The sequence below is a fragment of the Leptodactylus fuscus genome, chromosome 9, assembly GCF_031893055.1.
Source record: "Leptodactylus fuscus isolate aLepFus1 chromosome 9, aLepFus1.hap2, whole genome shotgun sequence".
Classification (NCBI taxonomy): Eukaryota; Metazoa; Chordata; class Amphibia; order Anura; family Leptodactylidae; genus Leptodactylus; species Leptodactylus fuscus.
Window position 1 is genome coordinate 58,422,606 of NC_134273.1, and position 17,089 is coordinate 58,439,694.

Genomic DNA, 17,089 nt, shown 5'->3' on the forward strand with positions numbered 1-17,089 from the left:
CAGCATTGGAATGGAAGTGGTGGGGCAGTGGGGTGAGTATTATTTTTTAACCCACTCCTAACCATTTTATTCCTGCTAATGAACTCATTTGCATTCACTGAATTCTCTGCCTTGTGTCATATCTACGACAACACATTACTAAACTGATGCTATGAACCATCTTTTCTATCCAAGCTTAGAAGAAAGTTTACGCTTTTTGGCATAGTTTCTTATGCAACTGGCATACAACTTGTGGGTAAGATGACTCCATAGGTATGATTCAGTAATTAATACTCTAATGCTTAATTAGCATATGCAAATTAGCACCTGTTTATGAACTACAGATTCAGAACATTTTAAGCATCAGCGTCTTACCCCCTGATATAATATCTTGGAGGAGTGGAGGAATGCTCGATGTGGATAGCCTGCAGCCGGACATGTCGGCCCCATTAATAGAGAAATGACATCCAATATATACAACGAAAATCAAGTTACAGAAGAAATCAATCTTCTAAACACACATCTAAGAGAATTTCTAAGGAGCTGTGTACATGCTTCTGCTTGCTTGTGCAGTCAATTATTTAGCACTCAGAAACACAGGAGAAATTGTCTGCCATGACAGAAGAACAAGGCAGAAAAATGTCTATTAACACTTTGGAAACTGCAAGAAAAGTGTTAGATATATTATAACAGTAGTTATTATGTAAACTACAGGCTATTGTTCTGATCCAATATATGGTTAATATTAGGGCAGCATTAGGGCAGATATACGCCATAAGATATTATAGGTGATACCGTTCTAAGATTTAAAGGGTTTGCTCAGGACAAAACAAAAACATGGCCACTTTTTTCTTCTCAGGAAGTGACATCATATCAAGAATGCTGCATGGTCATGTGACAATGAATGTGATGGCACTTCCTGAGAAGAAGAAGAAAGCCATGTTGTCTACCCCTTTCAAAAAGACCTATTGTCATCTCCACCAATCTAACCTCTTCTCATCTTTTAATAGCCTTTTCTCCACCAATTTTGGAACAGTACCAATGTTTCCTCTAGAGCCCACCATTCCTGAATAAGCAATTCAGTTAGTTTTGGTGTCTGATATCTTAAAAAAGACTCTCTTGTGTCAAGTGGGCATTGTCAAGCAGGAGCAGGCAATGGGGTGAGACTAAGAGCTCCAATCAGAGGCAAAAAGTATTAGAGCTCAAACTCACACCCCACCACCCACATGATATTAGAGAGTCTAGTTAGCATATCTAACACCAAAACTCACTGCACTGATTGTTTGAGAATGGCGGGGACTAGAGAAAACATTCCAACTGTGCCAGAATCAGTAGAGAGGAGCCTATAAGGCTTTATAAAGTCCTCTTTAAATAGAAAGGAAGTTATGAAATAAAGGAATAAAACATGTATTTATTTAATTTTTGTCTGGAAGTCTTCTCAGGCCTGAGACATGGTCCAGAGTGTGAGTTAAAGAGGTTTTTCCAGGAACATAACCAAATTTTAAAGATTTTCTCCAACTATCTTAGTGGTGACTTCTGTCACCTTGATTGGTTACCAATGGATATGACAATGAATATATGAACTTCCTATACTCTGAAACCCAGTCATGATTTCCTTGTTGAAGCCAGGCTATCTTCTTGTGCACGCCCTGTCCCTGCCTGATAACCTGTCATCAATTAGAAAATCATGGTGAATGCAGGATCATAGAAAATTCCTGCATTCATGGTCTTATCCATTGGCAACCGATAGAGACAACACCACTAATATGCTTAGAGAAAATCTTTAAAACTCTGCAAAATTTTGAATAATTTATATTTGCAAAAAATATCTAATTTTTAATTGTCTACAAATTCAAATATGGGAAAATCCCTTTATAGCAAATTAAAATCTATTATAGACAATGTATATGTAAGGGGGTCATGTCAGAAACATTTATAGATTTTCAAGTCTTAAAGGGGTTGTCCAGGGATTTATGTCAGATACGTTTATAGATTTTTCAAGTCTTAAAGGGTTTGTCCAGGGATTTATGTCAAATACGTTTATAGATTTTTCAAGTCTTAAAGGGGTTGTCCAGGGATTTATGTCAGATACATTTATAGATTTTCAAGTCTTAAAGGGGTTGTCCAGGGATTCATGTCAGATACGTTTATAGATTTTTCAAGTCTTAAAGGGGTTGTCCAGGGATTCATGTCAGATACGTTTAGAGATTTTCAAGACTTAAAGGGGTTGTCCTGGAAATTAAATTTATCTTCCTTCTGAAGTATCTTCGAAGTTTCTGACCTGGTTCCAACCCCGGGTCACATGATCAGAACCAGCCTGACCTCTGGATTGCACCTTCTATTCTCTGCTCTCCTAATTTCATAGATAATTACCTGTGCAATGGGGGATGGCGGACAATAGCAAAGCCAACCTGTGCAGGAAGAAACCACTGCAGATAAATTTCATTCCCTGCCTACTAGGTCCTGCTTCTCCATCATGGATGTTTTGGTGTTCTACTCCATTAAAGCCAACGGTCTCACCACTCCTTAAGAAAGGTTCTCCTTGCTCCACCTATTTTGGAGCAAGAAAACTCAAGTACCGATTGTCCAGGAAACGTACTTCCGAGAGGGAGTGACACCGCTTCTGTCCTCATCCAGATGTCTATCATAGCGGTTACTCTGAAGTCTACAGAGGTTTCGTTGGCTCGGTTGGATTCAGTGCTAGTTGCTCCCTGTGCGTGGGTGACTGGAACTTCTGTTCTCTTCTTTCCTTGCAATCCCCCCTTATTTTCCATTTGTCCCTTTCTTCCTCTCTCCTTTCTCCTCTTTCTCCTCTTCCTTCCTCCCCACTTTTTTAATTCTCTACAAGCTCCCGCTTGTGTCCTCTCCCACCTTGTTATACAGTTTGTTTATGGACGGTGCTTTGATGGTTTGTTCTATCTATTTTTGAGATATATGTATACATATATTTTACAAAAAAAAAAAAAAAAAATTCCCTGGACAACCCCTTTAATTCCAACAAAAGACAAACTATGATCAAGGGGAAGATTCCTCAAGGGCTATTCCCTATAAAGGTTCATTCATAAGTGTCAGATTTGTTGCAGTCATTTCTTTGAGGTTGCGATTCTTTAATGGGGTTGTAGCAATCCGTGCCTATTACTTCCGAAACTGCTTTATCCAGATGTCTGTTGATTGATTTTTAATTGCAGATATTTCTGGTAGAATTCTGGTGTTTGTGAACATGTCCTAATGGATACATATTTTGCTTATAGCAAATGAGTGAAGTATTTAGATTGCTGCTGCAGATGTGCATAAGATGTGGATAAGACCCCTTGTCATTTCTTTGGTAGAATACGCACAAATAATAAGATTTCTTTTCTGGCTTAGGCTGGCTGTTCATTATAGATAGCTGTTGCCAAACAGCCAAGCACGCGTGTGTCCTGAGAGGGGGCTAATTTTATGGCGTAAATCAAGTACAGTGTATGTCCAGGGGTAGTAATACTATTTCTGACTATTATATGATATGTATTCTGTAACAAAGTATTCTGTTCAAAGTTTTATGATCATCTTCCTGAATAAATTTGGTCGAACATTAGTGACCATTTAAAGGAATGAACATATTAAAAACGAACTGCCCGATCATTCTCCGCCCCACAACAGCTGCTGCCAGGGAAGAGACAGTCCACATTAAATATTGGAGTGGGTCCATCAAGATCAGTATGTTTGGTGACATTAAAGGTTTTCTCTGAGATTATATTTTGGATATCCTTTGAATAGGATATCTTATTGATGGAGTGACATCACCTGATCCCGCACCAATGAACGTTTTGGCATTGCTACATGTCTGGCATTATACAATGTGCAGATGGCTCTGTATATTGTATAGTAACTGGACGCCATTACTCCTATTGAAGTTATTAGGAGCTGATCTGTAATAGCGTGACTTTGCTACTCTACAATATATAGAGCTCTATAGACTATATAGTGCCGGGTGCGAGAACTGTCCCAAAAAGCTGATCGATGAAGGAGCCGGGTGCTACCCCCCATCATATATTGATGACCTATCCTATTGATAGGTCATCAGAAACCCCTCTACTACAATGTGTTGGCGACTATAATGTGTATTGACTGGTACTCCAGTAAGCAGTGGCCACAGTAGACAGTTCATCTTCTAGATATGACTCATACCCTGGAGATTTGTTATTGCACTTTGCAAACTTTCAAGATATAAATGCTGACTACTTTTCTCATCTTCTAGACAAAATGTTGAACACCAGATCACTTATGGATGAATTTTGCTGGATATCTCTATAAGCATGTACTATACTCATTTTTATATCAGAAATTGACTGATATCATAAGCAGAATCTTACATTCCTTGGTCAGTCATTGTGAATGTAGTTATAGCTGACAAGATATAGAAGACTATTACAGTATAGGGGGAAAGGTCACCAATCGTAATACATACATCAGTAATAAAATAAGCTGTAATAGATGGAAGTTAGTAAAGTTTTAAGACACTCCAGATACAACATAATGTAAAAATGTGGTCATTCCTCTAGGCTGCAAATGTCCAGATAGGTTTGTCAAAAGATCAACAGCTTTTCAATACAATATTGTTTCGTAATAAAGTAAAGTCATATGCTATAACTGGTGGTTATGTTGTGAATTGTAGCTGTTCAAGGATTCTTTTTAGCATGCTGTGATATTATTTTGAATAGGTTTCATAAGAGTCCTTTAACCATGGAGAGGCTGCAGCTCATAACCCAGCTACCTCGTGGCTCTATGTCAAGGGTAGGCAACCTTCGGCACTCCAGCTGTTGTAAAACTACAACTCCCAGCATGCATACCTGCTCTGCTGTTCTTGGAACTCCCATGGAAGTGAATGGAGCATGTTGGGAGTTGAAGTTTCACAGCAGCTGGAGTGCCGACATATGAAGAATAGATATCTCTTGACAGATTATAACAAAAATCGTATTGAAAAGCTGGTTATCCCATGCCACCCAAATCCAGATGTGTCCAACCAAGAGAACAGGTAAGGAAGAACACATTTTACAATATTACAGATTATAATCCAGGAACAAGTCATTACCATTGCATTACTTTCTTCTAAAAACTGTAATATCCAATAAATACAACAACTATTTTTACACTTTAGGCATATGCTAATCTTGACATTCAACTTTCTCCCAACAATTTCAATGTCTCATATGTCATACGATTTGGCAAAGGATTATTTCTCTCACAAATCCTATTATAATCTTCTTAGTAGAGAAGAAAATACAGTAACAATTACATTAATGAAAGAGTTTGTCACATATGGCTGACATGTGTACTATAAGAGCCATATGCTCAGAAATAATTCATAAGCATACTGGAATATATACAGTGAAACCTCTCCTAAAGACCACCTCATTTCTGTGATGGGTTGTACATTGATCTCTTCTTTGAGAAGACCACATTTATCTATCATCTATCTATCTATCTATCTATCTATCTATCTATCTATCTCATATCTATCTATCTATCTATCTCATATCTATCTATCTATCTATCTATCTATCTATCTATCTATCTATCTATCTCATCTCTATCTATCTATCTATCTATCTATCTATCTATCTATCTCCTATCTATCTCCTATCTATCTATCTATCTATCTATCTATCTATCATCTCTCTTCTCTCTATCATCTGTATCTATCTATCTATCTATCTATCTATCTATCTATCTATCTATCTATCATCTATCTATCTATCTATCTATCTATCTCTCATCTATCTATCTATCTATCTATCTATCATCTATCTATCTATCTATCTATCTCTCTCCTATCTATCTATCTATCTATCTATCTATCTATCTATCTATCTATCTATCTATCTATCTCTCTATCTATCATCTATCACTCGCTGTGTACTTTACACTGTCTTGCAGTTTTGACATGTAGCACTAGGTGGCAGAATCTCCACATCCCATTATGTGACTCCTCCATTCACAGAAAACACAATTTTACAAGTAGTTGTTAATTTCTTCATTCACTGCCCATACTTGGCAAAGCATAGCTATAACAATCTGATCGTGATATTTTGTGGAGCCTTCTGATTCCTCATCGGTTTATTGTATGACCTCTTACTTGCTTCATTGCACTGTACAGTTAGGCTTTCCTGGCATTTACTAACTAGTCGGGCTCCGACTTATTTAGTTTTTTTGGATTTTTTAACCTTTTGTTATTCTTGTAATATTTCCATTGTTCTGCAGTATATTAGAAATGATATTTAAAGAGGTTCATTGGTCAAAAAGAGTGGTCACCGCGGTTAATATTTTAGTCTCAGAATACTGTATCCGTCTAGGATTAGTGAAAAAACTGCAGTTTTTGCACACAGCTTTGCCATGTTGACCGGAATGGCTGATAGATTGTGAGCCCCATATGGAACAATGTTGACAATACCTCTGTAAGGGCGGGTTCACATCTGCGCCCGGTCTCCGGTTTAGCCAATCCGTCCGGTTTCCGTCTTGTGCCGCGCGTAACTGGACAGGAGACGGAACCCAGGCAGTCAGCTTTCAAACTCATTCACTTGAATTGGTTTGTAAAGGTGATCGCCTGTGTGTGTCTTCTGCTTATCCACAGAGAAAACGTTTTTTTTTAGCCGGACACAAAGTCGGAAATGCAGACAGGCAGAAGATGCATACAGTCGGTAACCTTTACAAACCAATTCAAGTGAATGGGTTTGAAAGCTGACCGCCGGGGTTTCCGTCTCCTGTCCAGTTTCGCGGGGCAGAAGACGGAAACTGGCTGGACTTGCTAAACCGGAGATCAGGCGCAGATGTAACCCTGCCCTAAATTGCTGCGGAATATGATGGCGCTATATAAGCTAAATAAATATAAATACTTTCACCTTGTGTTCCTTCCTTCCTCGTACACCTTTAACATATACGGTGAGAAAGCTCCCTATACAGATTCTAAAAAGTTGCATTTGTCACCCATAGAAATCCATGTTAGAATAAAGAAATAGATATGAAACGGGATTCACCGTCAAATATAATAGTTATCAGTCACCATTTCAGACACTGAGAATTGTCAGGTTGCCCCTCTTACTGTACATCATATTTAGATTAAGATTGCTGGACAGACCCATAAAAACAGGTGTCAGACATTAACCTACATGTATGGAGTCTCCTGGTGTCTGCTTTTAATGGAACAAGGTTAAGTATGTTGGAGTTTAGCACGCTCAATCCTTTGTTCCCAGAAGGAAAGACAATGGCAAGTATATGGCCAGTGCTTTTCCCACGTTCCCTATGGCAATAAACCTCAATGCTCACCTTGGAGGCAGGAGAATGGAGCTCGGACCCTCGGTGATAAATATTAGTAAAAGCCCTATGATCACTCTTCCCCAATGTCAGGCAGACATATGGTATTGTAAATGGAGGCCTCATAGGAAACCTAGTGTTGGCTTTGAAGCAAAGTTTAACTTGACACTTACCACGTTAATATCTTGTGGCCATAACAGGAAGACATTGCAGAAAAAAATTTACAAAATAGGAAAACGTATATAAAATTTTAAGTTTAAATTGAGTATATACTCGAGTATAAGCCGACCCGAATATAAGCCGAGGCCCCTAATTTTACCACAAAAAACTGGGAAAACTTATTGACTCGAGTATAAGCCTAGGGGGGAAATGCAGCAGCTACTGGAAAATTTCAAAAATTAAAATGGTCGGAGTTTTTGGATGCAGTAGATGCTGGGGAAGGGGAGGGGGTGTTTTGGTTGTCTGTCTGCCCCTTCCCTGAGCTTGAGGACTGTTTTTACTTCCCCCACTTGGAATTCAGCCTGGCTGAATACAGGGTATCTGCAGTGCTCCTATTAACCCCTTACCGACGGAACAGGAGCCCCGCAGATACCCTATATTCAGTAGACCGAGCACTGTCAGACACAGGGATACCTAATGTTTATGTGATTCAGAGTCATTTTCTTCTTTTGTATGTATTCTAGGGAAAGGAGGGATTAAGAACTTTTATTTTTTTATTTTCTTTAATCTTTTTTTTTTGCACTATTTTATGGGAGATTCTATATATTGATATATAGAAAAAAAATATAGAAATTTTTTTTTTTTGCTGACTCGAGTATAAGCCGAGGGAGGCTTTTTTAGCACAAAAACTGGGCTGAAAAATTCGACTTATACACGAGTATATACGGTATATATATTTTTTTATGTTAAAAAATTTAAATAAAAATTTTTACATATGTTTTTCCTGTTTTAGAACATTTTTTCCCCAATGTCTTCCTCTACTGTATATTCTGGCAGCTGCCACCCTAAAACCAGATTGCTTATTCTGAAGCAGCTCGCCATAACGTCATTGGCTTTGGCGCAAGATGATTACTCGCAGTTCTCCATTATACGATATATGAAGAGTATAATACCCATCACTAAGTAATACACCAATGTCCTATGTGAACAAGTCCTTATTTTGAGCTAATAAGCAGTGAGGAGCGTGGCACGTGCAGCCGGTCACATGAAGCGCAGACTGTTTGTTTATATCGGCCTGTGATAATCCTTGTGGAGAAAAGCAGGGGATAACGGAGAGTGGAAATTGCTTCTCTGCTGTTAGCTGAGGTGGCATTAAATGATAATTCGCTTCTATTAGAGAATTTAATTAATGAATTTGCTAGCGGGCAAGTGAAGAAAATAAACAAGGAGCAGAATGTGAGCTCTGAATGTATGTCTGTGCAGCTGTGACTCAGGCTTCAAATATCTGGATGTATTCGCATAAAACATATATATTGGGATGTGATCAGAGTCTTTAGATTTTTCTAAATTCATATGTCTTGTAAATTCTACCAGCTGCCACTTGAAGTGTATAGAAACCATTCTATTGTAAGCGATTAAGTGAACAGAAAAATTGGAACAGGTACGGTGTAAGGTGTGGGACATCTCCTCTCTCCCCACCACCTGCCTATGGGACTCACTACACACGATGAGAATTGTTTTACGATTTCTTATATTGTGTGAAATCTGCTTTATTATGTATTGTACATGTGTGTATAATTTTGGCTTGCTGTTTCTCCCATAGGTGTTCTCAGGAGGAATGGAACGTTTATTGATGCTGAGCATTTAATACAATGGAGTTCTATGGTGTATCCCCATGTAACTGTGACATGTTGTAAGCCTGGGCACATTTACTCTCTATATAGGAGTGTCAATACATTAGTTTATAGTTTTGCTCCCATCAGGGTGACAATTAAGCTGCAGCATTGAGTTGGACTTAAAAAATGGTCCCCTTTGGGTATGTTCACACGGCGGAAAATGGATTCCGCGTATGAACATACCTCGTGTTTAGCCATGCCAGAATGCTGATACAGTGCACCGGCATCCCATCGTGGAATGAATGGGCCTAATCAGGAGGGAGTCTCGTGCCATGGATGCCGCGGCTGAGCCAGCCGTGGAATCCGCGGCAAGATAGGGCATGTTGCTTCTTTTTTCCCCTACTAGATAGCAGTAAAAAATAAGCAAGTGGCTCCCATTGAAGTCAATGGGAGCCATTTTTGGCAGCGGATTTTTAGGCAGATTCCGCGTCAAAATCAGCTGCCAAAAAACTCTGGGTGAACGTACCCTTTATGTGCCTCGCACTGGATAATACCCCCTTATGCCTTTCATGTTATGCCCCAGTCAGTGTCCCCATAGTATTATAACCCACAGTGCTCCCACATAATATTAAGGTCACCTCAGTGCCCCCACACCCACATTCTTATGACACCCTCAGTTCCCCACACATAGTATAATGCCCCCTCAATGTACACAGTTTATTGTACCCATCAGTTCCCCAATACACAACATATTGATCCAATCAGTGCCCTCACACACAGTTTAATGGCCCCTTCAATGCCCCAATGTACAGTATATTGGCTTCCATAGTGCTCTCCTACACAGTATATTGGACCCCTCAGTGCCCCATACATAATAAATTGTCTCTCTTAATTCATTACCCCCCAGATTTCAAGGTTAGACTATATTCTGAGATTTAGCAGCATGGATAGCACCATCAGTCTTAGAGTAAGTTCACATAGTGACAATTGAAGAGGAATTCCTCTTCATTTTCCACCGCTGTCTCCAGCATCTGACTTATATGGAATCCGCTGCAAGATCAAGCAGGACACTTATTTTTTTTTAGTATGCTGCTTGCAAATTCTGTCTCCATTTGACAAATCTGGGTGGAATCCTCAGTCTGAACTTACCTTGAGGCTAAGGCCCCATGTAGCAAGCCCCAGGTAAGAAGCGCTGTAGAAAAGATTGTATTTTTTTCCACTGCACTTTTCACGGAAACTGCAGACTTTCTGTCCCTATTATACCTGAACGGAAAACGGCAGGATATCCATAGGCAGATATTTTTCTGCAACGTGTGGATGGGATTAGCTAGAATCCACTTTGTAGGAACTGTAACATGCAACTTGGCAAAAACGCCCTGTATTCGCAACGTTTCACAATGAGTATTTAACATTAATACTAGTAACCTATGTCACACATTTGTATAAGTATTACTAACACTATACCTGTCACTGACAGACCATGCATAGCATATAAAGAACAAATTTACTAGTTTTCCAGGTGAAATTTATTATAGATGAATATAATTTCATATAATGCACAAAGACTAGGGGTTCATGGCAATATTTAGTTCATCGGGTTTAGAAAAAATTGAAGTATTGCCATGACTTGGCCCAAATTTTCACGGGTTGCATTGTTGCTTGCAATTCTCTTTTTCATGTAGGATCTTTGAAGCTGTGGTAATGTTGTAAACCGTAGGCCATGGAGACGTACCTTAAGAGTACGACACCTTAAAAAACGTATAAGTACATATTACTAGGTTCTAGTATTATAACATGCTGCTGTGATTTAGGTATCGTTTCCCACAATTGTGATATAAGCTCTACCGCAATATTCTTGTGTTTGGGAACAGTTACCCGAGGCACAGACTTATTTCTGCCTGAGATTTACAGACTTACAAAACTCTTTGCCTTGTACTGCAGCTGATCATTGTGTACCATGTCACATACCACAAAACAGGGGGCACGCAGAACACATTATACATATTTAATGAATTCTTCCCACGAGGGCTGGTTTATTTGTAAAACTCGGCAGTGTACAGGAAAAAGGAAAGTCTCAGTAACCTATTCCTTATCGGCATTGGTATCCCTTATTCCTACAGACTAATCCTAGAAGAGGTTTGTACTACAAATAACACATTCTATACAAACGTTCCGAACATTATATACTGACTGTACCTGCCTTCTATTGTCATCAATTTTATTAGGACCATATCATAAGGAGAGCATATGGGGAACTTGCTCTGGGGCCAACACCTTTGCGACCTAGAGGGCTTTTGCTATTACTCTATCCTGATGGTCGTCGGGTAATTTTATTCAGTCAAAAAGCGGTGACCAAGCAAACTCCCCCTGTGGAAGTCAAAGACTATATTCCAGTAATGGGCTTGGAAAACTGGTCTGTTTTTCATTGCTATTTTGGATCTATTTTCATGGATCCCTCATAGACTTACGACGATTGAGGGATCTGTGAAAAGGACAAAAATAGGACATCAAAATGGACCTTCAAAAAAACTGATAGCCATTTGGCTATGATGTGCTAAGGTCTAAGGATATGTTCACATTGGATTAGGGGAGGATTTTAAGGCAATCCAGCCTTATTCTGCCCCATATTATTTTCAATGGGAGGCAATAACAGATGCTTCTCTTCATAGAGCCCTGAGAAATTAGCATCCTGATCAGTGACGTAACTAGGAATGGCAGAGCCCCAAGGACTACATGTGCCTCCCCCTGCGACGTCACCAAGTAGGCCTGAAGCCTTGAAAAGACCCCCAAGTATAATGATAGTGTTTGTGGGCCTATGACCTTACTTATTGATCCCGGCTTCTGTTCATAGCCTCTGCAGAAGGGGAAGCGCAGACAGCAGAGAGAAGGAGCCGGAATTAGTAAGTAAATAGGGCCCATTTCCTGATGGAGTTAGTCCAGCAGGTAACAGCCTACTAAAAAAAAAAAAAAAAAAATCTGCAGCAGTAGCAGCCGCCACTGGGCTCCCTAATGTCCCAGGCCTGTGTCAGCCGCTACCACTGCTATCCCGGTAGTTACGCCCCTGAACCTGATAGATATTGCCTGGCCTCATTGTATGCGAGTAATCATGCCTGTAACACCATGCCAGAAACCCAAAGCTTTCTGCACTGGATCCACAGGGCCAGTTTTTGGAGAGGATTTTGAGATGGAAGCCTGCCTCAAATTCTACTCCAAATTCCTCCATGTAAACATACCTTATGAGACTGGCTTGGCTATATTACCATACTGGCCAGTGAGGAGGGCATGTGTGTACACCACTCTTATATGCAGGTCTAATAATGGGTCAGATGCATCCTAAAGGTGACTTAAGTCCAGTGACCTTCACAGAAAACTTAAAAACATGAAAGCTTGATCTTGAGAAATGCAAATTCTCATTGAATACATTCGGCATCTATTAAAATGTATTATGCGCGTACACTTTATACAACACATGCATTGTATGCGGACGTATTAAATAAAACTCTATTCACATTTACATTGCACGATGGATCCCATCAGAGCCCAACAGACTACACTGACTGATGATGGTTCTGGGCTATTGTTGTTTTAAAAAATGGTGGAAAATTTGATGGTACCACCAAGTCTTAGGATCTATTTTGTCTTAGACTTTACATAACCAATAACATACTGAATTTCACTACGGTAGACTGAATTGCGGTCTCATTATTCTATTTACTGGCCATTTGTCAAATGGAAAATGCATGAATAGCCATACCAAAGCCTGAAATAGTTAATTCTGTATTACGCAGGTTTTAGCTTTAGCCTAGAATCATTCTGTGAATCAAGCACCTATTTTTCTCTCGCAACGGAAACTGCTCATCCTAATTAAGATGAAGAGTCTCGCCCCATTTCTAGTTGCTTTACTTTTCTCAAAGGTGTGATAAAGGTTTGTATTCATCTTCCTCTCGCTTTTGCTTTTAGTTTGATTGGACAGACGCTCACGTCTTTGACTCAAGTTACAGCAGAGGTGGGCAGTCTGGTAATGATCATTAGAATGAGAAGCATTAATTAAGTCTATGGAGAGGAATTAGTAACTGTAAAATGTCTGTCATGTATGGTGGAGGTGAGAGCCCCAAGAGAAATGTCTTCAAGAAGAACAAAATAGGCACTGTGGAAAACAGAGAACACATAGGAAATATTGTAGCATTTAACAATATACTATGCACAGTGACACCTAAACTCAAGAGACATGCTACACGTCTTTATATTGTAACTACATCCAATGGAAATAAGAAACTAAAGATGTGGAGACATAGTCATCATCACACGGTGTACACTGCGACTCATCCTCCCACAAACCATCCTACGGTGACTTCAATTATATTATTCTATTTACATTTTCTATTACACACCATAATGTATGAGTCTTATCCTAGCTGCATTTTGTCACTGCTTGGAACCTCCCAACCCCCCAAATAAAATATTCACTATTGCCACCCATTTTCCTAAATTTTACTTATAATTATAAATAATATTTGACAAATGAAACTTTGTAACATGAATATGGTTTGCTTCATAACTTATCAGTCTGTGTACACATGGAGGAATTTACTGTGGGTTTGGGGGCGGATTTCACCCTGAATTCGGAGCAGGTTCCTCCCATAATCCACCTCCTATTGTTTTCAATGAGAGGCAGAGATCACAGGAGGACGTGGAAAAAAGAAGCATCCTCTTGATCTAGCCACAGATTCCGCAGCTGATTCAGCCGAGAAGTCCGTGGCGCAAGACTCCTCCTGATTAATCTCATTCATCCGGGCCTAATCAGGATTGCAATACTGTGAAAGAGTGCTGATACACTGCTTCGGCATCCCGTTGCGGCCAGTGGTGGAATATAAATAGGAATTCCCCTTCCGTGTAAACGTACCATAACAGCACCAATATACATATTCAGTCTCACACACAGAAGGTGTGTGTGTGGGGGAAGCTACTGATAATTATTATAGCAACTATAACTCTATTTTAGTTACAGTATAGAAAAATTTAGTTGTGGCAGAATGTTCATGTTTCTTCCAGCAGCCTCTTCCCCTCTCCATAGACTTCCATCTTAGAAGTAACTCTGTCTGATCAATGAAGGACAAAGAATTTTTCTTTAGTAAGATATATTACAATATTTACTTTTACTATTTATTAATGAAGTTTTTCATTTTAAGTGGGTGGGAAACTTATTCCCCTCCACAAAAATAATATATATTATGTTTAGGAATTATGCAGCGGGTGCAGTAGTCATGTAAGCAGCAGTCTATATTCCAGCTCTTATTCCCCCTATCTCAGCTGGAAATCCCAGCATCAGTTTAAGGACAAGATAGCCAAGTTACATAAAACTACTTTTTTTTTTTTGTAGATTGTGAGCCCCACATAGAGCTCACGATGTACATTTTTCCCTATCAGTATGTCTTTTTTGGAATATGGGATGGAAATCCATGCAAACATGGGGAGAACATACAAACTCCTTGTAGATGGTTTTTTGCCCTTGGTGGGATTTGAACTGAGGACTCTAGCACTGCAAGGCTGCAGTGCTAACCACTGAGCCACCGTGTGGCCCCACATAAAACTAATTTGCCAAACCCAAATTAGTGCAAGTATCTATATCTCCCAATAAACAAGCTTAAGTAAATGAACACTCAACTAGAAAAATTTTATAATAAGAAGTTGTACAGAGATGGGGTTTCCAAAAACAAAAAGTAAAGTAAACATTTCATCAACATATTGTATCATAGTGTATCATGACCCATAGGAAAAGAACACAGACGTAATAGACCAGACATTATTGAAACATACCAACTTGCCTAAAGTCTATATTGCAATGTATATATATATATATATATATATATATATATATATATATATATATATATATATATATATCTGTTTCCATATACTCCATCCATCTGAGATTAACAAAGAGAATTTACTGCAAAGACTACATGTCATTATCAGACTTTGCATTGCATGTACATATGGTGCTTTGTGCATATTCCTATTCATTGTCAGCTTAAAGGGAACCCTTCAGGTCAATATGGCGCACTAAACCACCAACAAAATCTTATGGACTGGAGTTTTAGTGTACCATATAGACAATGCGTTCCTGCGTTAAAAAACCTAATATTTATACTTACCTATAGATGAGTCTGATGAGTTGCATTGGACTCGTCTCTGGGGCTCTTTAGAGGAGCCAGGGATGTACACCCTGTCTTCACCACATGTGTGCCCACGTTCCGGCGCATGCACACTGAAGCCAAGGTGTACTCCTCTGGTCTCAATGAAGAATTGCCCTGGCACTGGATGTAGAGGATTCAAATAAGTTTAAACCTTTATTTTTATTACAGGTATGGATGGCATTAATAAAGCGGTATTTGGGACATCAAAACCCTTTGCCCATAAGGATCCGCATTTCCAATTAAAACATTACTGTGTAACAAATATAACAAAAATTTCAAAAACAGTCAAAAGAACTTGGACATTTTTCCCCTGTTGTCCATCCCAACCATACAATTGTGATTTCTGCAGCATGAGGAGCATTTGCAAACTAACCTAGGCATACATTTACATCATCCAGTTTGGCAGACCCATTTCTGTAGAAACCTTTCTTGCACTTCTCACAATGCTGACCACGAGTGTTGTGCCTGCAGCCCACGCAGACCGCCGTGTTTACAATCTCGATGTAAGTGCAGCGGTTGGAGTGCCCGTAGCAAAAGCAATCTTGTGAGGAAGGAGGTGGGGAAGAAAGAAAGAGAGAGAAAGAGAAGGCATGCTTGGTAAGGACCGTGTGAGGGGTATGGTGCTAGATGTCAGCATGATGTTGTGATACTGAAACTTGGAAGGGATTCATTAAAATTAACTAATGCTGACTGAAGCATTTTCAGACAGAACATCATGCTGAAGTAAAACAGAGTTGCCTAAGGTATCACCAAGGGTGGTAATATTGGAGTTCAATAACTAGTCCCCCTGGTAGTAATATAACTTTGACAGGCACTCAGTCACTGTAATATGGCTAGAACAAGGTATAGAGAAGACTTCAGCTGGAGTCTACACCCCACAGAGAATTCGAGATGGTTGTTTCCCTACTAATAGTCATCATATTACATAGCAGGTGCTCCATTAATAATGGTATTATGCAAAACATGGCCTCCAATTGGCAGAGGGGAGAAACAGTATTCTAGCACCTTTATGAAGGTGACTGTCTAAAACAAGAATTTGTACTCTACGCCCGGTAAAGAAGCCATGCTAATAGGTCAGTTTCACTAAGACATCCCCACTAGAATTACCATCCAATACCATACCATTAACCCTGTCAGGCTGCAGCCGTGTGTCACCAATACAGAATGTCACCCAATTGCCAACTCATTCCATTAAAATACTGCTACTGTTTGGAATTCATTCACTTAAAGCGTACCTACAATTGTAAAATAATTTTTCAAATAAATAGTACAGGTGAATAGAAGAAACTGTAATATATCCTATTAAAGGAATGAATCTATGGCGAGGGAAGGGGAGGGGAATGCTGATGGATAATAATTGCTACACTCTGCTACTCTGTGACTCAGGTAGCTCTTTTAACATACCTATGTATTGAGATAACAGCCTACCAGCAAACAAAGGCAATAAATATATGAACATCCTCCTCCTCCTCCCCCCTCTCCATAGAGTTGTATGTGTGAACTTAGTATGGTTATGGATTCTATATACAGTCCTATGAAAAAGTTTGGGCACCCCTATTAATCTTAATCATTTTTAGTTCTAAATATTTTGGTGTTTGCAACAGCCATTTCAGTTTGATATATCTAATAACTGATGGACACAGTAATATTTCAGGATTGAAATGAGGTTTATTGTACTAACAGAAAATGCGCAATATGCATTAAACCAAAATTTGACCGGTGCAAAAATATGGGCACCTCAACAGAAAAGTGACATTAATATTTAGTACATCCTCCTTTTGCAAAGATAACAGCCTCTAGTCGCTTCCTGTAGCTTTTAATCAGTTCCTGGATCCTGGATGAAGGTAT

At 39.3% G+C, this 17,089-nt stretch overlaps 1 protein-coding gene across 6 annotated transcripts in view; it reads right to left on the reverse strand.

The window, feature by feature from the left end:
• NTNG1 (netrin G1) overlaps positions 1-17,089 on the reverse strand; it is a 220,442-nt gene that overhangs the window by 17,902 nt on the left and 185,451 nt on the right. For 2 of the 6 annotated variants that reach the window (XM_075287709.1, XM_075287708.1), the window contains one exon: positions 15,615-15,782. The exons of the other annotated variants lie outside the window; for them this stretch is intronic. In XM_075287709.1, coding sequence (XP_075143810.1) covers positions 15,615-15,782 — 168 coding nt within the window. The remainder of the gene's footprint in view (positions 1-15,614; positions 15,783-17,089) is intronic. 6 annotated transcript variants of the gene reach the window in all.